The sequence below is a fragment of the Urocampus carinirostris genome, chromosome 2 (genome assembly GCF_059441175.1).
Source record: "Urocampus carinirostris isolate Australia breed hairy pipefish chromosome 2, RoL_Ucar_1.0, whole genome shotgun sequence".
Classification (NCBI taxonomy): Eukaryota; Metazoa; Chordata; class Actinopteri; order Syngnathiformes; family Syngnathidae; genus Urocampus; species Urocampus carinirostris.
Window position 1 is genome coordinate 60760555 of NC_142350.1, and position 27315 is coordinate 60787869.

Below are 27315 nucleotides of genomic sequence, written 5' to 3' on the forward strand. Positions count from 1 at the left end.
TAGAACGCGTCTCAACATCCCACTATCCTTTCACAACACCTCTCCACTTATTCATATCACCAACAAGAGCTCAAGCTTCCACCAAATAGCAGCAAGAACAAATAGCAGAAAGTTTTCTTTTTTCTTTTTGACTAAAAAGGAGAAAAAATATGCTTGAGAAAATCTAAAAGTAGGTATGTAAAGATATATAGATTAAAAATGTGCAAAGTATAGCCGGATTCTAAAAAGAGACGTTTTGCATTCACTTGGCACCCCCTCCATCCATCCATTATCTGCACCGCTTATCCTCAGTAGGGTCACGGGGGTGCTGGAGCGCATCCCAGCTATCCTCAGTCAGTGGGCAGGGGACACCCTGACCCGGTTGCCAGTCAATCGCAGGGCACACAGGGACAGACAACTCGCTCGCTCATTCACACCTAGGGACAATTTGGACCGGCCAATCCACCTGAAATGCATGTCTTTGGAATGTGGGAGGAAACGGGAGTGCCTGGAGGAAACCCACGCAAGCATGGGGAGAACATGCAAACTCCACACAGGAAGGTTCTATCTCATGACCTCAGAACTGCGCTGTTGTGCTGCCACACTTGGCACACATTTAAGGTAATTAAAAAAAGAAATGAGCATTATATGATAAATAATTGAAACATATTGATGAGATTTTTTTTCACGGTTACTATATTCCACGACACCATTCAAAGGATGACTGAGAGGAAAATAGTAAAAAAATAAACCCCACTTGATTCAGAGAGGTCCCCGCCCACCAGCATGCCCTCAACTTCAAAATATAACCGGCACATTTTGCATCACATCTTCCAAAAAGAAGAAGCAGCAGAAAAAGAAGAACTTGTGTTCTTAGACACACTCCTGTTTCATTTTGTGCGTCTCAAACCGAAGCAGTTAATTTCTCATACCAATTAGCTGGTTGGAATGAGGTCATACCTTTTGCTAGAGTAGTCCTATTTTTTTATCTTGTGTGTTTTTTACACCCATCTAATTATGGCAGAAGAACTCAATTACGTGACAGTCAAGTTCAACTCTCAGGGTGAGTCAGTTTCCCTCATTTCCTTTCATGGTCAGTTTTGAGGTGTTGTATTTTTAAATCATGTATTTTTTTTATTTACACTCCCGCCAAATCATTATTGGTGTCTGAGGAAGTTACCTTTGTTGTACTTATTTATTTATCTGTTGATAAAATTGTTATTATAAAACTGTTGTTCATTAAAAATGGTATTGAACAGATACATGATCACTACTGATCATGTCAATGATATCTCATGCCAGTTAGAAATAAAATGTTCTTGAAAATCACAATGATGCATCACTGGTAAGCTTTTTTCAGATGTTTTTAGAAGGCTGCCACATATCTGCAGACACCACATTGGTCACCCCTGGTCCATACATTAATAAACAATATTAAAAATATGGTGAAAATATTTTTATAACATCTTCAGATTTGCCTATTTATAACCATCTGCTTCACTTTTCACTCCACTTTGTTTCTTTTGGTATTCATATTTCTTTGTTTTATTCTTGTTTTATTGTTGTTTGGTATTCTGTGTACAGCGACCTTGGGTGTGTTTAAAGGCGCTTTGAAGTAGAATGTATTATTATTATTATTATTATTATTGTTATTATATATTTAAGAATTAATATGAAATTTCATAATACTTGTACAAACTTTTTTTTGTTTCACCCTCCTCAAAAAAATCAACCAAAATGTTTGCATAAGAGCACAAAATAATCACTGGACAATCATGAATATAGATTAAGAAGAAGGAACATAGAGTGATAAACTAACTAATTACAATAAATAAAACATATTTTGCTTTATATGTTTCAGGAAATACACATTTATATATAAAAAAGTGATTTGTACCTCTATATTTGTATATATATATTGTATACAGTATATACCGTACATACGTCCCACTCCCGGCCAAACAATGACAAAAAACTGCAATTCATAGCTTGGAAAATCCAGTATAAAGTCTTTATGAACATTGACTGAACATTGGTGTACCTCCAGGACAGTTGATTTAATTGGGTTCGATTGCATTTGATGACCATGGAACTGATTAAACCTGTTTTCATTCACTTCAATAGGAAAATATGTTTCTATTCGCAACCGTTTCATTATTCAACATCACTTTTGGAACCCATTCAATTTGTAAGAACAGTTACCACTGTATCAGGATAAATTGGCAAAATATGAAAACAACCTAGTGCCTAGAAAACTGTCCTAAGTTATAATAATATTGCAATGAAAAATAATATTGTATTATAAAAATAGTACAATGCAAAAAGGGGCAATAATATTTAGCAGCAACAATTAAAAAACCCAAAATAAGCAATAATATGCAGACGCTCCCCTAATTACGACCATTCGACTTACGTAAAACGGTAGATACGAACATTTTTTTCCGGATTAGGAACAATATCCGGACATTGCCGTAAGTTAGATTTTGTACTGTGTGCACCTTTTTCCGAGTACAGGACAGTACTGTAGTACTTCTTTCCGCCGCGTGGCACTGTAAGAGGTCACCCAACATCCACCCCGAAGAACAAATCCGGCTTCTACTTCCTGGTTCATGTGTAAACATAACAAGGTGTATTGTATCGCTAGCACGCTAAGAACTTTGACGTTTTTATTGTTTAATATCTCCTGCATCCATTCAATATGTCTGGTGTAAAGTGTAAAGAAAAGGCGAGCCGTTTCATTTGAAACAAAAGTGGAATAAGAAAGCTTGATGCGGTTGAGAAAATGGTCGAAACGCTTTTTTTCGGCCACTTTTTACCACAGAGGAGGACCTCTTGAAGCGCATCTTCCAAAAGTAAGTTAGACTCAACTGTATTTATCTTTATAGAGCATATTATTTTATTAAATGTTTATTTTTTTGGTAGAAAACAATACAGGTTACTTATACAAGCCTTAAACATACTTATATAAACCTTAGACATACAAAATATAGCACTGAGGCAACTTATGAACAAATTCAACGATCGTCTGGAACTGATCTCGTTCGTAAGTAGGGAAGCGTCTGTATATGGACAATAAAATTGTCCTGGCTAGTAGTTACACCGGCCCAAAAAATGCATAAATAATAAGGAAAAAACATATATGAGTTGTATGGGAGTATAAGTTGCTACCCTGGCCAAACAAAAAAAAACTGTGACTTACAGTTCGTAAAATACGGTACTGTATATATAAAAAAAGTCTCTCTTACCAATTATCAGGTTGACACATTGATTGGCAAAGTACAGTATATAAGGGTTGAGCTACTGATAAAAATGACGTGTGCTTCTTTTTCCAGCATTGCCAAATGACGGCGTGATTTACGACAATGTGAGGAACGAAACGGAGACGTGGCCGCCACAGAATTACGACCCAGGTTCGGGAAACGAGACATCCCTTCAAAACTGCCACCTGACGACGGCACATTTCTCATACTCCAATTTCCAATCGTACCTGAGTGTCTCTGTTGTGTCTAGAGAAAAGCGGCGATGTGGAGGACATCTACGATAACGTTTGGTCCAAGGAGTCATCTTGTAACCTGCCTCACATTTTTCAAGGTACTTCTCTTTTTGTTTTATTCCTTGACTCACTTGAATGGAAAATGTATACTATTTGACCGCTAGATGTCGCTATAATGTGCTGTGCAACCGAAAACGAGTTATTAAAAAGCGCAAGGAAGAAACATGAAAGGCATCATTTTTCTTCCATTTTTTTTTGGTTTTTTTTTGCACATCTGTTTTTGTTTTTGGGTACCCATAGCAGCAAGATGGCGGGCAATAATGTCAGCTACTTCTCGGTGAGGCACATGTTATGTAAATGAATATTAATTGATTACAAGTATTTAAAAATTGCATGTTTAGATGATAGTTCACGTATTTTTGCATATTATCAGTGTTTGAAATAACGTCTGCCCGTACGCCTGCGGCGTGTTTTTTTTACGTCGGGCGTACAACTTACAATTTTTTTTTAATTTTTTTTTTTTAAATGTTTGCTTTATTCCGTTTTTGAAATCTTCGTCAGGTTTGGAAATTTTGGAATTTCGGGTTGCTTGGCGATTTGCATACTCGGCAGCCAATGAGAAGCCTGCATCGAATAACTTTGTGCTTCCGGACTTTCCCAAGCGTTATAAGGTTGTGCGTTGGCATATCATTTTCCAAAGTAGACGCACAGAGAACACAAGAAAAATGGAGAAGTGGTTAGGAATCGAGCCAAAACCTCAGCCCCAGAAGAAAGATTCAATAGAAGCTAACAAAATTTATGGCGCTACAAAACGTAAACGTACTTTAAAAGTGTCGTGAAAAGAGGAGTTCGCGTGGCTTGTAGCAGACGAAGCAACGCAAACATTGCATAATTGAAGATGAGTCAATACAGGTACATACTGATGGCAGATGGAAAACAGCAATGTCATATACATGCAATGAATATTATAAGTAGATTTATAATAAACATAATTTTAAAGTGTTGTTCTGTTATATATTCTGATTATCAATCCTTAATACTTTGCAACAACGTTTTTTTTCTTTTGCGATTAGTCGTCTTAATGTGTTTCAAGTTGGGAAAAATGGAGAAGGCAACTTTTCAGAGTTATCTGCCCTGGTGTCCGGTAACTTTTTATCATGAGTTTCAGACACTGATATTATTTATATTAATATGATTTTCTTCCAATAAATGAGTTTTTTTACCACTAAGGCATGTTGAACAATACACACCGTCCCTTCAAAAATGGGTTCCAAATGATTCTAATACTGAGGTGTGGAACAACAAATATGGAGAAAAATGCAAAGTAATTCAAACCCAACTTGAGATAGGCATTCAAACAACATCACCAAAACGTTTGAATGACTTTATCAAAACGTTGAAATAACTCTCTTAGTCAGTCTTACAACTATGCCATTTTTTCAAAATAATTAAATATTTATCCGAACTACTCTACCAACACTTTCAAACCCCGTATAAAATTTTGGAATGATTTATGATTTACATATTTAGTGAAAACCATTTACTCCAATTTGGCAGTTCTACAGTTATGTCATTTAATGGTGTTACATTTGGCTATACTTTTAGTACTTTTGTGTTCGATTTTTTTGTGGGAGTGTCATTTTTTTCCTGCCCTTTCGTTGATGATATGTATTTCCTTCTAGAAAATGTATCAAAATTATCGCGCCACTCACCAATCACCTTGGCAGCTGCAGCTCTGTGCGTCCTTTGCATCATTCTCTTGACTGTTATCATCGCTCTCTCCCTGAACTGTAAGTGTACCCATTTGTTTTCATTTCTCCTGATATTCAATCTGCAACCTCAGTGGAACTGTTTAAATCTAGGCTTAAAACACACTTCTATTCTATAACCTATATTTTGTGTTGACAATATCTGTGTATTATTTGTTATTGCTACATACATTGCAGCCTGGTCATCCTGGAAAGGGGATTACCACATGTGCGGTCCTTTCTCAAGGTTTCCTCATGTTGAGGTTTTTGAGTTTTTCCTTGCCCTCATGTAGGTTTTAGATCAGGGGATGGTGTCATAATAGTCTGTGGTTTGCAATCATCTGTGGTCACAGTCATTCCACCAAAGGCGTGAGTTAATGTGCTTGGATGGATATGAAAAGAAGAGGAAAGACAAATGTTAGGTCCGTTCTTCTTGAAGTCCATTCTGAAGTGTGGGTTGGTGATATGTACTTTTTTCAGTCTGTGGTGGTGAACAAAAAACATGACGAAAGGGGGGGAAAAAGAGAAAATGTGGTCCTGGCGAAACAAAGGAATACAGTACTTCGTCTAATAATCCATTACAGACCGAAAACAAGTGTCTTTAAAAACTAAAAGGAAAGGTCTAGGGGGTAAATATGGGTCTTATGGGCACGCTGCGAAAACCAAAATGGGGTGGTAGTTCCTGTGACAGGGCTTAATTGTCCGACACCAACACAAACAAAGAACCCAAGAAGTTGGTCTTTCTTAAGGTGAGGATGAATAGCCAATTAAAATTAATTATCATAATAGTTTTTTCTCTGCCCCAGTTAAAGAAGCCATAGCTGAGCAGCGCCGACAGAATGTCAACCTTACTGCTCAGAACCAGATCAAGCAGGCCCAGCTGGAGCTGCTGCAGCAAAGAAGCCAAGAACTGAGTCGGGAACGGGATCAGATAAACTGGACATTGGGTCAGGTTTTCCAGTTTGACAATTTCCCAGTCATCCACTATTGCCCCCAAAAAGGTGAGCACGAGCGCCAGGGCCTCAGCGTGACTTGTTTCCGTGGTGATGCTGTAATTCATATTTTGGGAAAATATTTGGCATGGAAAAGAATTTCAAGGCATGATTATGACTTAGATCATTTTTATATGGTAAAATATATGTTTGACACACATTCATTTCTTTACTAACACTATATAATTAATTTATTTCATATGTTCTTCATAGCATAACATAAAAAAATTAACATTTAAGAAAACATTCCGTCAGAAATCGCTTCAATGAAATTGTCAGTTGTTCTGTACAAGTTTGTTGTAGTACAGAAATAGTGCGACAAACATTGATTATTCAAAAGTTTCAAGATTGTCTTTATGGTCATTAACATAACTACCAATGACATTTTCTTTGCAACCCTGGTGTACAGTGTTTATAAAAAAAAGTATAAAACAGGATTCATTAAAATCAAATAAAATATGTCAGAAAAGGAAAATGCTATGTGCAAAACCTATGTATTGATTGAAATACATATGGACTTAAAAAGTGTTTTTTTTAACTTATTTTGGTATTATATGTATATTTTAATTATAGTAATTGGAAAATATATTATACTCATGAAATATTTTTAAGCTATCCCTTTATGCCCAGTGCCAGAGTTTGGTCCAGATTGCCGGCAGTAAGTCGGATTCAAGTACTGTCACATTTAGTGACTTTATAACTGGGGTTTGCGAGACCTTTCGGTCACCCGCCCCCCTTTCCTTAGCCTTGCTGTCTCTTAGGGAGTAGAGATTGAGAGGAGAGGATCCTCGCTCCCTCCAATTTAGTCGCCTCTTACGACACCCAGCGGACCACGGTGGGGCAATTCTCTTACCTCAGGGCACATTTTTGTTGGTGATAGGAATGAATGGAGAGGTGTTGTAAAAGGATAGTGGGATGTTTAGACGTTTCTAAGGCACTTGTATGATGCGGCAGGGGTAAACCAGTGAAAGCTGTCGGGCCCTCCTGTTGAACAGAAGAGTGTGTTGTGTCACCCTAACCCGAGTGACATAGCCGCTTTCTTGTGTCCCGTTTTCATCTGGAAGGACGAAAGCATGACCAACTTAGGTGCCGAGGTGCCAAACTTGTTTGGGTGTTTGGGCATTTGGGTTGGCCATGGTCCAAAAATGTTTGTGTGCGTTTTTTGCTATTTTTTTCCCTTTTTTATTTTCTTTGTTATTGTATGTGTTTGTCTTGCTGTGGGTCAACCCTCTTGAGGGATATGACCAAGGTAGATAGATAGAAGTCCGATTTATTTCCAGTTGGAGATGGACTCCGCCAAGGTCACTCTTTGTCTCTGATTCTGTTCATACATTTTATAAACAGAATTTCAAGGCACAGTCTAGGCAAGGAAGTGGTCCGGTTTGGAAGCCTCAGCTTTGCATCTCTGCTTTTTGCAGAGGATGCGGTGCTGTTGGCTTCCTCAAGCCTTGATTTTCGGCTCTCACTGGAGCGTTTCAGAGCCAAGTGTGATAAATATCAGCACCTCAAAGTCTGAGACCATGGTCCTCAGCCGCAACAGGGATGAGCTCCTGCCCCAAGTGGGGGAGTTCAAGTATATCGAGGTCTTGTTCACGAGTGAGGATGGGATGGAACGGGAGATCGACGGTTGGACCAGTGTGCGTCTGCCGTCATGTGGACACCGTACTTTTCTGTCGTGGTGAAGAAGTAGCTGAGCTGAAAGGCAAAGCTCTCAATTTACCGGTCGATCTCCGTTCCTACCCTCAGCTATGATCCGAAACTTGTTCAAGATCAAAAGACCAATATCCCGTATACAAGCGGCAGGGTGGGCTCTCCCTTGGACACAGGGCAAGATCTCTGTCATCCAGGAGACACTCTATAGTCTATAGCAGCTGCAATGAAAGGAGTGAGTGAGGTGGCTCGGGCATCTGATAAGGATGCCTTCTGGACGCCTCCCTCAGGAGGTGTTCCGGGCATGTCCCATCGGCAGGAGGCCCCCGGGACGACACAGGACATGCTGGAGAGACTACATCTCTAGGCTGGCCTGGTAACGCCTCGGAATCCTGTTAGATGAGCTGGAGATAGGGCTTGCCTGTTGTGGCTGCTGTCCCTGCGACCGGACCCCGGATAAGCGGAAGAAAATGGATGGATGGGTATTCAAGAGACTATTATTATTGTAATCGTAATTCATTGTGCAGTAATCCTTCACTATAACACGGCTCACCGTTCCAGTCTCACTGCTTCACAGATTTTCTTAATTCATTGTTTTCTGCATTCAGTCCCTAAGAGAGTAATTCTGGTAAAAGATAAATAAATGAATGTTTACAGGTAAAGTACAAGGTACATGTATTAGTTTGATTGACCTGTAAAAAGGGTTTGTTCTTTGGTTTTAATGTACAGTGTAATAAAGTCTTTAATTAACTCTACATAACTTTATTTACTACATATATTTATTGTTGTGGCTGCTAAGCTAATACAGCTTTATCTTACCAAACCGTTGCATGGTTAAATCATGTAGTCAAACTTTATTTTTTCTTAATTCATAGCCTTTTTAAATAATATTTGGTTATTGAATTTGGGCAGAACAAATATTTGTGTTTTGTAGTTTTAAACCTGTGCCAGCCGTGCGCAGACAATTGGCTTCCGTTGGGTTCCAAGTGTTACCTTTTCAAGCACGAAGTTTTCTTCAGTGGCTGGAAAACTTGGCAGGAAAGCGTTGACGACTGCAGACAGAAGAATGCAGACCTGTTGCACATCGAAACCCAGGAAGAGCAGGTGAACCATTCTGAACGTTTGAGTGACTTTGTATTTTTTTTGCTAATTTATAAATACGATTTCTATTGAGGCCTCAGAGGGTCATGTAACTTTTTAAGCTGCCACCTTATTAAATTACCATCGACAAAGAAAGGACTGTTGATCTAAGTTGATTTGACTTTACTTTCACCAAGGTTCATACACTTGTTTCATGGCCAAATTCAAGCACATTCTAAAGGGACAGTGTGTGATATTTAGTGCCTCCTAGTGGTACAAAAAAACTTTCATTCAGTAAAAGAAAAAAATATAGTGGAATCCATACTAGAAGTCGACGCCATGTTTGTCCGGCATCTTTTGTTGCTGTGCTGTACTCTGTGGCACTGGTTTTCATTTTCATTAGACAACAGTCCCATCTAGTGGTCAAATATTACACACTGGGGCTTTAAGGACTAAGCCTATTTTCCAATTTCTCCAGTACCATTAAAAAAAGAAATCCAGTGTGTATCATGTATTTTTCAGTGCCACACATACATCTGGAATTAAGATAGGTGAGTATTAATATTGCTTGTGCATTTATCAAGCCATATGATTTTTAGATGTTGATTAGATTGTAAATATATTTGTGAATCTGAACAACACGGGGGTAAATAATATTGAGACAAGTCTCTCCCTCTATAGGTCAAGTCAAGTCATGCTTATTTGTATAGCCCTTAATCACAAGGAGTCTCAAAGGGCAGCACAGACCACATACTTTTAGAGACTATTTTACACCATCCCCTGATCTAAAACCTACATGAGGGCAAGGAAAAACTCAAAACCTCAGCATGAGGAAAATGAAGAAACCTTGATAAAAAATGACAAGTTCTAGTAATATGTAGCTTACATTTTCAGTTGCAGGTAGATTTTCCCTTTACAATTTACCACTGGGAAACACAACCTTAATTTTTTTGCATGGCCTATAATAAATGTCTATAATTGTTATGTACTTCTAGCCCTAACTGCAATTTTCATAGTGCCTTGTTTAGGTGCAGCATTCACCTGTCCTCTTGGGGGGGACCTTTAAGGAGTGATAACGCTTCATAGGGCAATTTCATAAAAACTATAGCCAGCTGATGTGAATCACAATAGAAGAAGAAATGCAATGGCGATGCGAGGCTACCAGAGAGCATTGTCGGTGTCAATTTCAAGCATTTACTACACTTTAAAATCTTTAAAAACACAACATTAAAATATAAGCATTTTCAAGGATTTCAAGCACCCATACAAACCTTGTCTCTCACACATCCACTAACAAACTAGTCGTATACTTGGTGGATTTTATTGGACCGAAACTCGTCAAGGATGTAGGGGCTTCGTGGGTATATCAAAACAGTTGACGTCTGGGAATGAAATCGTAGGTAAAATGCTGATATCCAATGACAACTTGTCCTTATTTATAAATTGTGTGTCTACATGTTCAATTACCTTCAGCTTTTCCTGATAGTTTTCTAAACCTAGTCCAGATCTGTAAAATACACAGTTTGATTGGTTGCCTCTTTTTCTATTATCGCCTGTAATCCAATATGGCAGCCGCATCACAAGTCACATGATCCTCGGAAGCCTCTATAGTGTTATTGGCTTTGTGAAGTCACTAACTCCAGTAGTCAATATTGATCATTATTTTCCTTTTTTTGTCCCAGGAATTTGTCACAAACTACACAAAATACTACATTGATAATAAACACGGATACTGGATGGGTCTGAGGAAGGACCAACCGTCGGACGAATGGAAGTGGAATGACGGCCGGAACGTCACTCTGCAGTGATTAATCAAGCGGCAAAGACACACAGACACAACAATAACAATAAACGAAAAACAGGATAAAATTAGCAAATTACAAAATGCATTGAGCATGTTATTTAAACATAGCAAGGGGAAGTTTTGAATCGGGCTCAATACAGGTCATAAGCTACATGGTTAGCTTTCATACTGAGATGAGCTAGATATCATTTATTCGACCACTCAAACTAGCAGAAAATTTAAACTTAATTGCCAACTGGTTTTCAAGCAAGGTATCATATTTTCCGGACTATAAGTTGCATTGTTGCGGGGAAATTTATCATTTTCATTTTGATAAAATCCAACACCACAAACATGCATGTCATCTTAAAAGACTACAATTTGGATCCCTTAACCACCAGGGGCACTATTTTTGTGGTGTGTTTTGGGTAAGTACAGCCTGGTGGAACCCATCCCTCATCAGGCTAACAGACGTTTCCACCTGATCTCGATTCTTTCACGCTAGGTGAATGTGCTAACCACTGCACTACGGAAAACACTAGTCATGTTTATTTGTGACGCCCTTAATCACAAAGAGTCTCAAAGGGCTGCACAGACCACAGATTATTGCAAACCACAGACTATGATGACACCATCCCCTGATCTAAAACCTACATGAGGGCATATAATACACTGATATTATCAACATAAAATATAAGTTATTCATATACTATAGAATAGAAGTGTATTTTAAGCCTAGATTTAAACAGTTCCCCTGAGGTTGCAGATCGAATTTCAGGGGGGAAAACATTCCACAGCACCGGAGCCCGAATGGAAAACGCTCTTGAACCTGCGGATCTCTTCTTGGCTCTTGGGATCACTAGTAGACCAGCATTTTCAGAGCAAAGGCTCCGGACCGGAACATGGGGGGAAATTATATCTGAAAGATATGAGGGCGCAAGTCCATGCATGACTATGTATACTACCAACAGAACCTTGAAATCACATCTTACGCTAACAGGGAGCCAATGGAGGTTAGCTCAAATCGGGGTACCCACACTACCGGTAACAAATCTGTGACTTATAATCCAGATAATACGTTAGAAACAAATCTGTTGCTATATAATTAGCTGTTAAACAAAGTCAGCTAAGTTGCGGTTAGGTTTGTTCACAAACTATTTTGAGTCAAGTAATTCACTGTGAATCATCAAGAAAAGCAAGACCAGTGTTTGCTAACTTGTACTTGTAAACGAATGACATTTTAATGGTGTTTTATCTACATTTCTGAAGTCATAAGTAATAGTGTCACTATTGTTATTGAAAAAGGACGAGTTCATTTTTGTGGACTTTTAAGCCTGTAGTTTAAAATTTGTTAGTTTCTTCCTTAAATTTGCAGTTTGCTCTTAATCATGTGCCTCTGTAGTCCGGAATTTACGGTAATTGGTAATTATTTTGGGAGTCTTAAGATTTTTTTTTAAAGATCTCTATGTTTAGAAAATCTGGTTGTTACTCTGCGGGCTCCGGAGTAGCAAGCTGATGGTGGTTTAGAAAAATGTTTTAAAAATACAAAAAACAAAGGAGACAATAGTGTCACTATTAGGCGACTGGATGTAACTAGCTCATGCTCAAAAGTAGAAATAAACTCAAGTGAAATCAAACTCCAAAGTAACATATACATCTAAGCCGAATATATCCCAAAACCTGAACAGAGTCCATTGTGTGTGGCGTTTAGATTCTGGAGGAATGAACACTACTACTCCAAAAACACCTGCGCTCTGACCATGAAGTCACGGACGTTTCCTTCCTTGGACAACTGGAGCAGAGCCAACTGCGACATGAAGAACAGATATATTTGCCAAACCCGCTCCTTCAACAAAGATTTACCCGGACATCACTTACACCACATCCCTACAAAAATGAACTCAAAAGAAAAATAACAAGGACGTTAGTCATGATAGCTACGTTGGACTCACAGGTAAAGTCAATATAAGATTTTCAGCAACATTTAGCCAAAAAGCTGGCTGCTTCAATTCCAATTTGAAAAAAGGAGTGTGAGAAAGTTCTTCTCAGTAGCCGATTGGAAAATATGGCAAGCCAAATGTGGTTTAGCATTTTGCACAGGGAGTGCCCGCTATTTAAATTGCATTTTGTTGCGTAGCTTGCTGTTAAGCAGTTTTTCAACAAGTGTGCCGTGAGAACTTGTCTTGTATGCCGCATGAAATTGTCATTTTATACAATTAGAGTTCATAATTTATGCCAGTGTCTGAAATAACGTCTGCCCGGACGCCCGGGGCGTGCATCTTTTACATCGGGCGTACAACTTACAAAACGTCTCAGCCCGGGTGGCAGACAACTTTTCCGGTGGGAAAAAAAGGCAAAAGATTTATTTTCAAATCAAACGTTTGCTTTATTCCGATTTCGAAATCTTTGTTCGGTTTGGGAATTTGCATACTCTGCAGCCAATCAGAAGCCTGCATCGAATAACTTCATGCTTACGGATTTTCCCGAGCATTACAAGGTCGTGCATTTGCACATCATTTTCCAAAGTAGACGCACAGAGAACACAAAAAATAGAGAAGTGGTTAGGAATCAAGCCAAAACCTCAGCCCCAGAACGATTCAAAAGAAGCTAACAGAATTTATGACGCTACAAAACGTAAACGTACATTAAAAGCATCGTGGAAAGAGGTGTTTGTGTGGCTTGTAGCAGACGACTTAACGCAAACGTCGTATGAATGAAGATGAGTAAATACAGGTGCATACTGATGGCAGATGGAAAACAGTGATGTCATATACATGCAATGAATGTTATAAGTAGATTTACAATAAACTCAATTTTAAAGTGTCGTTCTGTTATATGTTCTGATTATCAATCCTTAATAGTTTGCAAGAATGTTTTTTTTTTGCGATTAGTCATCTTATTGTGTTTCAAATTGTGAAAAATGGGGCAGGCAACTTTATGGCTGGGCAGGCAACTTTTTAGAGTTGTCTGCCCTCGTGTCCGCTAACAATTTTTTTATAATGACCTTATGATGAGGTAGTTTGTGTAAAAAGAAATTTGAATTAAATTTGTTTGGAAATGTTTGGTTTAGCGCATGAGCTAAGTAAGAAATATGGCAGTCAGTACCAAGCTGTCAAGTAAAACAAAATCTCCCCATCTAAATTTAGTTTAGTAGCTTTTAGGCTAGGTGATTATAGTTACCAAATTATTCACTACCCAGGAAAAAAATCAGCGCAGCAAGTTAAATGCTATGCAAAGCAAGCCAAACTAAGCTAACTGGAAACCTAGTAAAACAAAAAAACTGACTGTTTTGTTAAAAACTTTGTCACCTCTAGTCTAGACAATTTAAATCCTGGTCGGCGTGTTTGTGTTTTCGTATGTGGCTTTTAGGCTTTGAAACGGCTGACCTGGTGTTTGTGGAAACTTACACAGTAGTAGTTTAGGCCTCTGGGAGTGTCTTTAGTTAGGTCTCATGTCAAAGCACGCCAAATAAATAGCAACAAAATCGATAAACATCTGCTTTCGTGTACAAGTGGCTCTAGAGCTGTATGCGGTCATACTGCTCTTGGGCAATAGGTAGTGGCTCCCTGGGGCTCTTTCAACAAACCATGGCATCAACAACCTAATTCAAGTAGAATGCCCAGCAAGGCCTAGCCTGGCAACGCCGGGCCATTATGCTTGTGCTACAATTTGTTGACCAAGTGAGGTAAAACCAAGAGATAATTAAGCTATTGGCCTACATCCAGGTGGCAAACATGCAGTTTAGATTTAAGAGTGCAGGTAAAATAATGAAAAACTGACATCTTACTGAGCATTATTTTGATATTGGGAAATCAGGCCACAGTAATTTGCAATATTTTCCCATTTAGTGCGTAGAGGAAGCAAGTATTTTGCAACCATGCGTTGCACAATAGCATACAGCGTCATTCGAAAGGTGGAATTTTTTTGGTTTTATTGCAAAATAGGAAACTAGTGCAAGTGAAGATAATATAACCAAATGAAGACCAGGCACGTGTGTTGCATACGTTTGTCAACATTCTACCCAAGATTCTACTTCCTCTTTTAAGTCTAAAATTAGGATTCTACTGACTTTCCGAGAAGCCGAGTTACGCAATCCACTTACCTTGTATCGCGTCTTGTTTAATTCAACAAAAACTGCAAACAAGGACTTGGTTGTAATACACTCGTTAAATATTCAATTTCAAGTTTAAAGGGAACCGCACAACTTCTTCTTGGGTCAATAGATTTGCACCTTTTTTTTGCCAACTACCACTCAGCATTCTGTCCCGTACATCCTCAGATTTACCAAGTAGCGCAGGAGGTAGAGCGCTCGTCTTGGGATCAAGGGATCCCAGTTCGAATCCCGGCTAGCCCGTGTTACATGTCGAAGTGTCCTTGGGTAAGACGCTGAACCCCTAATACCCCCAATAAGCAGGTTAGCGCCTTAGATGGCTGCAAGGCCGCTATTGGGAAATGTGGAGCACATTGTAAAGCGCTTTGGGGAGTCATTGACTTGAAAAGCGCTATATAAATGCAGATCATTTCATTTCATAAAAATAAGCAAAGTGGTTTCAATTTATTAATAATTGTATCATAAAAAAGAGGTATTCTTATTATAAATTGAATGTTTTATACAGCCTCCGAGGTCTAAAATACAATTTAATTGATTAAAAAGGAAATATTAAAATTGTATTCACTTCATTTCTGCGCTCGTCGTTAGCTAGTAACATACCGGCAACATGCTAATTCCATGGTAAATTATTTGCTAATGTTAAAAGTGACGAGTATATCGTACATCTAGTCCGTTTTTGTTGCTTTGTCAAAATGGAGATGGTTTCAAAGGACATCAACGGCCATCAATTGAGTCGGTCAGGAGTTTTTGCTCCGAGACCTTAGTCACATAATCTTCTTTTGGACTTTTTCTTTTTTGGCGGAGAAGACGATTGCAACTCCTTGCAAATGCTTGAGGTCTTTTTGCTTTTCTTTTTGACTTGATGTGCAAGAACAAGCGGCTCTGACTCCGTGTGGTTACTCAGGTTTTCTTCATCCGCCGAAGTTTGCTGCTTTTTTTGTTTCCTCCGCTTCCTCTTGCGATTCTCGTCACCGTTTTCTACAAGTGTCGTTTCCTGTTCCTCGTCGTCATTATCACACCTACGTTTCTTTTTCTTCTTTTTGACTCCCGACAGTTCAGAAAACGAATCATCACGGACGTTCAAATCTTCAATCTTCTCTTTGGTTTTATCCCCCTTGTCATCTCTGTCCTGCCCGTTTTCAGACTTCTTAGCGTATTTGGACATGAATTCGGCCTCCTGCTGCTCCAAACGGGCTAGCTTAGCACTCATTTTCAAGCCGTGTCTGGCTCCTCTGGGGGTAAAAACATAAAATGAGCTTCTGAAACACTTCTAAAGATGTGGTTACAGTAGGTAGACTGACTTGTGTGCGGTGCGTCCTCCGCAAGCCTTCATCAAGTCGGTGTCGGACAGCCTGAGGGGAAAGAGTAAACAAGTTTGAACCTTTTCATTTTAAAATGAACCATAAAAGATGTTCTCACTTTGTTGTGGAAGAGAGATCTAGGTCGTGATTTTCTTCCTGATCCGAGCTGCTGCTGCTGTTGCTGCTTTCAGTGGTACCAACAGCCTGACCGGACAAAAGAGTGTCCGACTTATATGGGGGGAAAGATTTTGATTAGCGCATCGGACTTGGTCTAGTCCCCCCGGAAAACATCGGAGATGATTTTACCTTAACGAAGCACCCATAGATTTTATCTTTAACCAGCGAAGCCATTCGAGGCTTCTTGTTAGATATCACACTGGCATCTTCTTCACTGTTCTCTCCCACCTTCTTCAATGAAATGCCGTCCTGTATTAAGAAGACAATTTCAAGCTAAATGCTAAACATACAAACTTTTCCGTTTGAAGGACTATAGGAACCTTTTGGACTCGAAGAGCCATGAAAGAAAACTACAGACGCTCCCCTACTTACGAACATTCAAGTTACGAACAATAGAATATACAATCATTTTTTTCAGGATGTCGAAAAATATCCGGACTTTGCTGCCAGTTAGATTTTGTATTGTGTGCACCTTTTTCCTTGTACAGGACATTACTGTAGTGCTTCTTTCCGCCACGTGGCGCTGTGAGAGGTCACACAGACTCCACCCCGAAGAAGAAATCCGCTTCCTCTTCCTAGTTCGTGTGTAAACATTCTATACTCTATCTCCAGCGTGCTAAGAACTTTGACGTATTTATTGATTAATATCTCGTGCATCCATTAAATATGGTTGGTGTAAAAAAGGAGCGAGCTGTTTCTTTTGAAATGAAAGTGGAATAAGAAAGCTTGATGTGGTTGAGAAAATGGTTGGATCGCCTTTTTTCAGCCATTATTTACTACGGAGTTGGAAGTTGCCCAACTCTTCCTGAAATTAAACTTAACTTTATAGTCAAGTCATGTATATTTGTATAACCGTTAATCACAAGGTGTCTTAAAGGGCTGCACAGACCACAGAATGTCAATGCCTTATGTGTAGCTTTGTTTTTCAGTAATATGCTTCATCTTTCAGCCTGATTTGTAACGTTATAGAGCATATTATTTGATTAAACATTTATTTTTCAGTTTCAAAACAATACATGTTACTTATACAAGCCTTAAAACATACAAAATATAGCACTGGAGCAACTTACGAACAAGTTCAACTTACAAACGATCTTTCTTAGGTTGGGCAAAGTTTGTATTAAGATTTTTTAAGAGCCACAACTTATATTTAAAGACAAAATTCAACAAAACTGGCAAACCCACTCTTAGGACAAAAGCAGATTCTTCCGCACCATTAATGTCACTGTATGAAGTTTGATCATTCGATAAAATCTATGAAGAAATCATGAGACAGACCCGTCTCCCATACCAACAAATATACCACTTAAAATTTGCCTCTGTCCCACAGTTACTTAGTTGCTGAGGCTCATTTTGACCGTCATCTTTCTTGTATTTAATGGTTTCAAAACTGGGAGCAAGTAGAGTTCTTTTGTGAATATGTCACAAAACACGAGAGATGCTTATAGAGCCGCCCACCCAATAAAATTGCTCTGGGTGCTTCACTGGCGTTTTCAGGTGTTTACAGTTTCTTCTCTGGGTTTTATCATTAAGTGTCTCAACAGTGAACATAAAAGTGTTGAGTTTATTACAGGACTGCATGTAGATGTACAGCCAAAACAGGGTCTCTAGGGGCAACACCTTGAATGTAAACTGTAGTTTGGACTTGCCCTGTATATTCTAGACCAAATCAAGAGGCTTCTGCGCTGGTTTGGCGTTATATGCACTAAAATTGAAAATACAAAGGGACGAATATTGTGAGGTTTTGTTATAAAGTTAAATCTTAGAGGCAGAATATATTCATTAAGAGAGCCATACCTGGCTTACAACCACACGTCCCTCACCCCAGCACTATGAATAGAATAGAATATACCATTATTGTCATTGTTACAAAATGGGTTAACATATCGTGACAACGAACTTGGGCATGACTCTCCAGTTTCACACATTCACAGTGAGGTAAAAAAGCCAAGAAGATAAAGGAACAGAGAAGATAAGGTTATAAAACAAGGAGGATAAGGTTATAGTTGTAATCTACACAATATTTACACAAAAAATGTCGGCATGTAGGATGTTACATACAGTTTGGTATCGTTAGGGTTTGTGCAATTATACATTTGTGCAAAAATAGTCATCATAGTGCAAAAAAGCAGGAATTAGTGTGATTACTCTTAAACCACCAACCTTATTCGTTTCCACTTGTAAGCTGGACGAAGCCTTGTTAAAAACGTGATCCCACCAGTGGAAACTGAACTCATCTCCTTGCTTGTGGCCCACCTGACAACATACAAGTCTAAATTCTACTGCAGCGTAAAAGCACACACTATCAAAACACTCACCCCGCTTTTGTCGCATTTCACTTTCACCTTGATGGCTTCAGATATGCCAGTCTCATCTCGACCTAGTCCTTTACCTAAAGATCAATAACAATGATCGGCATGCCAAGCTGCAGTAGGAGTGGAAACTTTCAATGTAGAATCAAATATCTGACCATGTTTCCAGCCGTGGCGCTTCAGCTGCTCCTCGGCAAACCTCAACCCGTGGCCCTTCTCTTTCACATCTTCGGACATCTACGAAGGAATGACATTTTGTAGCCAAGTGAACGATGTTTTTAATATAAGAGTAAGACCAAGTCGCGGTACGTAACATTTCATGTCGGTATTTTGATAAAATACAATCTCCATGTTGTAAAGCTGAATACGAAAAATATGTAAGAGTTATATTTCGTTTAATTTGATATGAAAACATAGTTCAAACCTTAGAAATGGGAGACATGCGGCATTAGCCGGAGGCTGACATGACACCAGAAATACGTCACGCTTTTCCGTCTCTTAACAAAAATCCCTCCAAAATAAAACGAACAAGTTTGCCTTTTAAGTGTTGCAATGTTTATAAATCAAATGCAGATTTAATAAATGTTGCAGCTGATTTAAAAAAAGAAATAGAAAACCTGGTGATATTTAAAATGGGAAAAAGTATCTCCATTTAATTAAATACCTATGCATTGACGTTGGCATAGTGAAAACGATTTGTTTTTTTGTTTTTACGGCCCGTCAAAAATAAGTTTGAATCGGTACTTTCGCAAAAATTAAAGAAGGAAAATCATTAAAGACATTTTTGTATTTTTATTTTCAAGTTAATGAACTTACCCAAATCCTTGTATTAAATGTGTTTTTTCCAATATTTTTAAAATTAAATTCAACATTATGATTAACTAACTCGACGTTTTGTCAATGTCAGCACTTTCGCCAAAAGTCGTCTTCTGTTAAATACACGAAAGGTTTTGAAGGCTTTATAACAAAAAGAGGTCCCTAAACACCGTTTACAGTCTACCATGATTCCTTTAAACTTTCACAATTTAATTAATAATAAAGTTTCTGAAAATATTTAAATGCACTATAGATTTCCAAACACTACACTAGAGGGCAGCATTGGTCGAAGAAAGTGTGAAACTTCTTGTACTGACGCACATCAATTTCTCAATTGTGCTTAAGTGAGGACTACTGTTTTTTTTTGCATGAAATTTGATAAATTAATTTACTTTTTAATTTTATACAATTCCATTTATAAGAAAAAAAAGCAGAACATGTGTCAGGGAATCATGCATTTATGAATAAACATTGAGGCAGGTACAGGTTATATATCATTTCTTTATTAATTAATAGACGACTTTATAGAACTAGTTTGGAAACTCTTGGAATTGAGGCAAAGTATTCAAACAAATATCAAATATCATATAAGACGTGATTGCCTGTATATTAATTGAGGAAAAACTACACTGATCTTTTCCCCCCCAAGGTTAAGCGAATCGCAAAAGTCCTTTTACAGTAAAAACTGTCTTTAATTTGTCACGGAAGCAAAGGACGTAATCGCAATATAATTGGTGTTTCTACAAAGATATGGAAGCCACACATGTGATTGTGAACAAAACAGGCCTACTCAAAATTTTTACCCCTTTTAATTATTGAAAAAAAATTGTTTTTCCCACTGATTAAGGATCTGGTATTGTCACACTCATCTCTGAATGACATAAGGAAGCTTCACACCACAGGTGTCAAACAGGCGGCCCGCGGGCCAGATCAGGCCCGCTAAGGGATTGAATCCGGCCCGCGAGACAAAGCTGAGGGAAGCGCAAGAGAAAAACAAGCTGCAGGTTGAAATATGTCCACTTGATTTTGCCAAAGAAAGGTGCCTTGAACAAAGCCACTCTACTTGTATTTCTTTTTCTCTCTCTCTCTCTCTCTCTCTCTCTCTCTTTTTTTCTCTCTCTCTCTCTCTCTCTCTCTCTCTCTCTCTCTCTCTCTCTCTCTCTTTCACTCTAACTCTCATCCTTCCTTTTTCTCTCATCTTCTATCTATCTCTCTCTTTCATTCGCCCTGTCTCTCTTTTTCATTCTTTGTTCCTCTTCTCCTCTTTCTCTATCTGTGTCTTTTTACCTTCTTTGGCTCTCCCTTCCTTTTATTCCTTTTCTCTCTCTCTCTCTCTCTTGCATCAACCTCCTCTTTCTCCCCTACCGTTTCTCTCCTTCTCTCTTTCTATTTTTGTCTCTTTTGTTTAACATTCTCTGTCTCTCTCTCTCTCTCTCTCCTTTATCTCTCTCTCATTTTCTCCCTTTCTCTCTTTCTTTGTCCCACCCTTTCTCTTGTTATCTCCCTCTCTTTTTCTCTTTTTCTTTCTCCTCAATCTACTGGTCTTTCTTTCTTTCTTTCTCTTTTTCTTTTTTTTGTTGTTTCTTTTTTCTTTCTGTCTGTCTTTCTTTCTTTCTCTCTTCATCTTTTCTTTGCATTCTTCCTTTCTTTCTTTTTTTTCTTTCCATCTCTCCTTTTCATTATTCCTACCTGATTAGTCCGGCCCCTGAGAGAATGTTTGTTCAATCTTGTGGCCCCCGAGTTAAAATGAGTTTGACACCCCTGCTTTACACCGACAACAACGGCGAACAGATGATGTAGGTTCTGTATCTGAGTCAGATCAGGGGCCCTCTCCTGCTGCTGGTATCCATGGAAAACAGTACTCTATTTCAGGTGGGGGAGGAAACCCCACCTAAAAAAAGAGCCTGGACATGGATGGGCTCCGCCAGGCTGTACTTGCCCAAGTCACACCACAGGAAGTAGTGCCGGGAGCTCTGAATTACATTGAATGATGTATCATGATTTATAGTTTGTTACTGAGTTGATGTAAATAACATAATTCACCCCACATCCCGTGTGTAAGCATGTAAAGCTTTAGAATCGTATTTCCAGCATGTGGGCCATACATTACATAATATTCACATGGCAACACATTGAGGCTGCAATCTGATTGGCTAAAAGAATACAGTGTTGTCTCTACTTACAAATGTCTCTAAAACATACAAAAGTTTCAGGTTACAAAGTACAATAGGAAAATATTGCCTCTAGTTACAAAGGCGTTTCGGGATACAAAGTCAAAAATACAGTTCCAAGTTAATGAAGACCTCCCAAAGCGCTTTACAATGTGCCTACCTACACTTACCCATTCACACACACACTCACACACCAATAGGGAGTCAGTCTTATTGGGGGCATTAGGGATTCAGTGTCTTGCCCAAAGACACTTCGACATATAACACGGAGAAGCCGGGAATCGAACCTGCGACCTCTTGATCCCAACACGAGTGCTCTACCTCCTGAGCTTCACAGAACGCGCTCCCATTTGCTGCTGCCAGAGTTCTACCTGGCAAAATCGGTCCTTATGCGTGAATCTCGGCATGTTCCCGGGACGCAGCCATTATTCCATCAGCCCAAATTGAAGACATTTTGGTCAAATTCAATGAACTCTCAGATTTTGTTATAAAGAATCACCCAGAGAAAGTGTTGGCAGGTCGAGCTATCGATCATTTCCCTCAGATTGTCAAAAGCTGGCTAAAGCAGGCGTCATTGGATCGGTTTTTCAGGAACATGAGGCGAAAAACACTGCTGAGGACCAGTAAACGAAGAGGCCAGTTAAAAGGTAAATTATTTTGAATATTTCCTTTTTCTCTTTGTATTTTTATTTTAATACGTGTTTGTTTCACGTTCTGATGCTCTTTTATCATTTATTAAAACATATATCCTACTTTTGCGGGGCTTGGAACTGTCATGATTACTGATGTGACTCAGCTGTGCCCGCTCATTCGGTGCCACCCGCCGCGGGTTCTGATTGGCTCCCTGTCACTATTTGAACTCAGTCCTGTCAATCCCCTGTTGTCAGTCCGTCTGCGAACCTCAGTGTATACTAGGCAAGCCTTTTTCGACCCTGACTCCCACCTGTTCCGTTTTTGCTCCCGTCTGTCTCCGGTTACGACTCGTTTCTGACTCCTAACGCGTTTTTTCTCTCCTGTCCCGGCTACCGACCTGTTTTTCCGTCCCCTGTCACCACGATTGCTCACTACGGAAAAACCACTTCCGTGTTCAGATCACAATCCGTGTACGAGTGCGACTTGCTTCCCGCGCCTAGCGAATGCCGGATCGCGGGCGCAGCCCTTCCTCTTTCCTTTAATAAAACTTGTGAGAAACGTAACGCAATTGGGTCCTGTTTCCGTTCTGGTCCTGACAGGAACGGAGTTCCGCATTTACATTCAAAAGGCGTCTCTACTTACAAATGTTTCAGGTTACAAAGCTACTCCCAGGACAAATTCAACTTGTAAGTAAACGTACCACTGTGTTACGGAGATATGCGATTTATATCTATCCATCCATTATCTGCACCGCTTATCCTCAGTAGGGTCGCGGGGGTGCTGGAGCCCATTGCAGCTGTCTTTGGGCTGTGGGCAGGGGACACCCTGAACTGGTTGCCAGCCAATCGCAGGGCACACAGGGACAGACAATCCGCTCGCTCATTCAAACCTAGGGACAATTTGGACCGGCCAATTAACCTGACATGCATGTTTTTGGAATGTGGGAGGAAACCGGAGTGCGCGGAGGACACCCACGAAAGCACGGAGAGAACATGCAAACTCTGCACAGGAAAGTTGGTAGCTGGATTTGAACCCATGAGCTCAAAACTGTGCCGCCCACGCGCTGACCACCGCCCCGCCATGCTGGGATCAAAAATGAGTCGTAAGTCGGGACGGGAGAGCAGACGTGGTCAGGATCATCATTAAACATGAGAGTATTCATGTTTACAAATCCATAGCACTAAATACTCGGATGTTCTCCCTACAGATTGCTTCCCATCATGAGGTTTTAATCTGCGCAGGAGGAGAAGACAAGCAGTGCAGCAGCTGCTTATCAAGCCTTCTGTTTTAGGGAGGCAAGATGTCCAGCTGTTGCTGGGAAGTTAGCTGACAAACTGACTGCTGGTCTCAAGGGGCCTTGCACAGCTGACAGGCAAGTGGGTGGATGTTTGTGACGTAAACATGCATGCGCGAGAAAATAACTGCGTGATGAGGTATATCGAAGCGATCTTTTGATTTTGTTGGCTGTCGTAGCTATTAGCAGTGAAGAGCTGTGAGTTTCCTGTCTGGTGAGGCACAGTCATATTTACAAATAAACAAAAGAACCTACATTGTCATGATTACCGATGTGAATCACCTGCGCCCGCTCTTTTGGCGCCAACTGCTGCAGGCTCTGATTGGCTCCCTGTCCCTACTTTAACCCAGTCCTGTCAATCCTCTGTTGTCAGTCCGTCTGCAAACCTCAGTGAACACTAGGCAAGCCTTTTTCAACCCTGACTCGCACCAGTCCCGTTTTTTTCTCCCGTCTGTTCCTGGCTTTGACACGTTTTTGATTCTGATCATGTCCGCTCTCCCGTCCCGGCTTTCGACCTCTTTTTGTCCCCGACTACGACTTCTCTCCTATTCTGTCTTACGACTCACTTGCGAATCTCTTTAGTCATTTTAAGTATAACTCTTCTTATATATATATATGAGAATGTCTCTTTATTGTCATGATTACTGATGTGTATCACCTGTCCCTGCTCCTTTGGCGCCAACTGCCTGGGACTCTGATTGGCTCCCTGTCCCTATTTAAACCCACTCCTATCTGTCCCCTTTTGTCAGTCCGTCTGCAAACCTCAGTTAACTCTAGGCAAGCCTTTTTCGACTCTGACTCCCACCTGTTTTTTGCTCCTGGCTGTCCCCCAGCTTCGACCCGTCTACTCTCCCATCCCGGCTTTCGACCTCTTTTTGTCCCCGACCACGTCTACTCTCCTTTCCTGGCTTACGACTCGCCTCCGACCCCGAACACGTTTTGCTCTCCTGTCCCGGCTACAACCCGCTTTTTCAATCCCTGACACCGCCATCGCTCGCCACGGAAGATCCACTTCAGCGGTCGGAGTACCAGAGTGACTCCCTTCTGGCGTGCAGCAAACACCGGATCGTCGGCGCGGCCCTTTTTCTTTCTTTCAATAAAACTTGTGAGAAATGCAACGCAAGTGGGTCCTGTCTCCGTTCTGGTCGTGACATACATCTGATATGTCATTTGATTGGCAGAGTACGGAAGCACTATATAAGCTGTAGCATTGAAATGTTTTATTTTTATTTTCTTAGCTTAACTTACAATGTTTAAGTCAAGTCATGTTTATTTGTGATGCCCTTAATCACAAGGAGTCTCAAAGGGCTGCACAGAAAATACACTGGCAAATTCAATTCATGTGTGTAAATATTGGTTACAAAACAAGGTGCGAGCAGAGTCCTTTTGTAAAAATGTCACTAAATACTGCAAACCAGAAGAGTACAGATACATTTACCTTTATCTGTCTGACATGTTCACAGTTATGAACTTGGAAATTGAGTAGTCCTTAACTGTTGACCATTCAGTTTTATAGAAGACTGTTGCAAACTACAGACTATTATGACACCATTCCCTGATCTCAAACCAACATGAGGGCAAGGAAAAACTCAAGAATCTCAGCATGAGGGAAATGAAGAAACATTGAGAAGTGCGCATGAGTTAATCCCCTATACGATGCTCCTGTTCAATAAAAGCATCAATAGATGTCAGGACCAGAATGGAAACTGGACCCAATTGCGTTACGTTTCTCACAAGTTTAGTTAAAGGAAAGATAAAGAGCTGCGCCCACGATCCGGTGTTCGCTAGCCGCGGGAAGCAAGTCACTCTCGTACTCGGATTGTGATCTGAACATAGAATTGGATCTTCCGTAGCGTGCGATGGCGGTGTCTAGGACGGAAAAACAGGTCTCGATAGCTGGGACTGGGGAGCAAAAACATGGTCGGGGTCAGAAACGGGTCGTAAGCCACAGATGAGAGCAGAGCAGATGTGGTCAGGATCAAAACGGGTCGTAGCCGGAGACAGACGGGAAAAAAAAACGGGACAGGTGTGAGTCAGGGTCAAAAAAGGCTTGCCTAGTATACACTAAGGTTCGCAGACGGACTGACAACAGGGGATATACAGGACTGGGTTCAAATACTGACAGGGAGCCAATCAGAACCTGCGGCAGTTGGCGCCAAATGAGCGGGCACAGCTGAGTCACATCAGTAATCATGACATGATAGATAGGTGAGAGTCAGCTTTATTGTCAATTCTGTAGCAAAAACAGAGAATTGAAATTGCGTTTCTCTCAGCCCTCGGTGTCTAGAAAATAAAAAACACAAAATACTATGCTAGGACACACTACAGTACGACACACATATAGACAGTACCACAGATAAATAGACAGTGTACACGTAAGTCACAAAGTGAATAGTGGTACCTGTCACGACCAGCACACAGGGTAGACCCAATCGCGTAACGTTTTCTCACAATTTTATTGAAAGAAAGAGGAAGGGCAGCGCCCGCGATCCGATGCTCACTGGACACGGGAAGCAAGTCGTTCTCGCACTCGGATTGTGATCTGAATACAGAAGTGGATCATCCGTAGCGAGCGATGGCGGTGTCAAGGATGGAAAAACAGGTCGGCAGCCGGGACAGGGAGAGCAGATGTGGTCGGGATCAAAACACGTCGTAGCCAGAGACAAATGGGAGCAAAAACGGGATAGGCGGGAGTCCGGGTGAAAAAGGGTTGCCTTGTACAAACAGAGGTTCGCAGACGGACTGACAACAGGAGAGTGACAGGTCTGGGTTTAAATAGGGACAGGGAGCCAATCAGATACCACGGCGGTTGGTGCCAAATCACCGGGCACAGGTGAGTAGTAATCATGACGGTACCTTGTAAACAAAAAGTTCGGAGTTGTGCAAAAAGTCCGTGCGTTCATGCAATGAGAAAAAACATACTGGATGGCTTGACTTGAGTTTTCCTATCAAAAACCGCAAGTGCACTTGATTTACCAGTTTACAGTAATGCAAAACACTTGCATCTTAAACGTCCTCGCCAAAATAAAACCAAGAGATATGTTATGCATTTGTTCCTGTCACCCCACAAAAACAGAATGTGCAATTAATTAGGAAATTTACTCCCCAATGTTTTTTCCCTCATTTAGAAAAACACACAGTCGGTGTCATGATTACCCATGTGAATCACCTGTGCACGCTCATTTGGCGCTGCGGGTTCTGATTGGCTCCCTGTTCCTATTTAAAGTCAGTCCTGTCACTCTCCTGTTGTCAGTCCGTCTGCGAACCCCTGTTGATGCAAGGCAAGCCTTTTCGACCCTGACTCCCGCCTGTCCTCTTTTTGCTCCCGTTTGTCTCCGGCTACGACCTGCTTTGATCCAGACCACGTCTGCTCCCCTGTCTCGGCTTACGACCAGTTTTTAATCCAGACTACGTCTACTCTACCGTCGTTTACGACCCCGACCATGTTTTTGCTCTCCCTGTCCCGGCTACCGACCTGTTTTCCCGTCCCTGACACTGCCATCGCTCACTACAGAAGATCACAATCCGAGTGCGGGAGCAACTGGCTTCCCGTGTCCAGCGAACACCGGATCATGGCCGCAACCCTTCCTCTTTCTTTCAATAAAACTGGTGGTAAACGTTACGCAATTGGGTCCTGATTCCGTTCTGGTTGTGACAGTCAGGAAATATTGTAATTGTGGTCGATATTATATTAAGAAATGAAGTTTTGGATTTGTTTGGGTCCAATTCGGTTGTCAAATTCCAAGAAATCTGTCAAAACTTCTTAGTAATCTAG

The 27315-nt window shown here is 40.4% G+C and overlaps 2 protein-coding genes across 5 annotated transcripts; one reads left to right on the plus strand and one right to left on the minus strand.

Annotated features, from left to right (window-relative positions):
- Window positions 1-621: 621 nt before the first annotated feature.
- Window positions 622-26747, plus strand: LOC148372811 (oxidized low-density lipoprotein receptor 1). 3 transcript variants are annotated; one of them, XR_015849566.1, is made up of 10 exons: window positions 622-1042; window positions 3312-3389; window positions 3490-3570; window positions 5155-5262; window positions 6027-6221; window positions 8797-8966; window positions 10625-10746; window positions 12437-12679; window positions 22205-22260; window positions 26669-26747. XR_015849566.1 is itself a non-coding variant. In XM_088327391.1 (8 exons), exons 1-8 carry the CDS (start codon window positions 997-999, stop codon window positions 12639-12641), a joined length of 1005 nt encoding a protein of 334 aa, XP_088183517.1. In that variant the 5' UTR covers window positions 622-996; the 3' UTR covers window positions 12642-13549. The 3 variants fall into 3 exon arrangements, 1 of the variants encoding a protein (XP_088183517.1); XR_015849565.1 differs by lacking the exon at window positions 26669-26747 and adding an exon at window positions 23454-23565; XM_088327391.1 differs by lacking the exons at window positions 22205-22260; window positions 26669-26747 and having other exon boundaries at window positions 12437-13549.
- gpatch4 (G patch domain containing 4) lies at window positions 15262-19135 on the minus strand. Of its 2 annotated transcripts, none has more exons than XM_088327390.1 (8): window positions 19051-19135; window positions 18785-18863; window positions 18633-18706; window positions 18478-18570; window positions 16444-16563; window positions 16256-16341; window positions 16138-16188; window positions 15262-16068 (listed from the first exon to the last, which is right to left on the minus strand). In XM_088327390.1, the coding sequence occupies exons 1-8, from the start codon at window positions 19066-19068 to the stop codon at window positions 15597-15599; spliced, it is 993 nt and encodes a 330-aa protein (XP_088183516.1). In that variant the 5' UTR covers window positions 19069-19135; the 3' UTR covers window positions 15262-15596. The 2 variants fall into 2 exon arrangements, with proteins under 2 accessions (XP_088183516.1, XP_088183515.1); XM_088327389.1 differs by having other exon boundaries at window positions 16256-16365.
- Window positions 26748-27315: the final 568 nt, after the last annotated feature.

Coding starts and splice junctions, on each gene's coding strand:
- gpatch4 (XM_088327389.1), bottom strand. Junction 16,366..16,443: donor TCTATGGGTGCTTCGTTAAG/GTAAAATCATCT, acceptor CCCCCATATAAG/TCGGACACTCTTTTGTCCGG. Junction 16,069..16,137: donor GGAGGACGCACCGCACACAA/GTCAGTCTACCT, acceptor TTTTACCCCCAG/AGGAGCCAGACACGGCTTGA.
- LOC148372811 (XM_088327391.1), top strand. CDS start 997: ATGGCAGAAGAACTCAATTACGTGACAGTCAAGTTCAACTCTCAGG. Junction 8,967..10,624: donor TCGAAACCCAGGAAGAGCAG/GTGAACCATTCT, acceptor TTTTTGTCCCAG/GAATTTGTCACAAACTACAC. Junction 10,747..12,436: donor GGCCGGAACGTCACTCTGCA/GTGATTAATCAA, acceptor TGTGGCGTTTAG/ATTCTGGAGGAATGAACACT.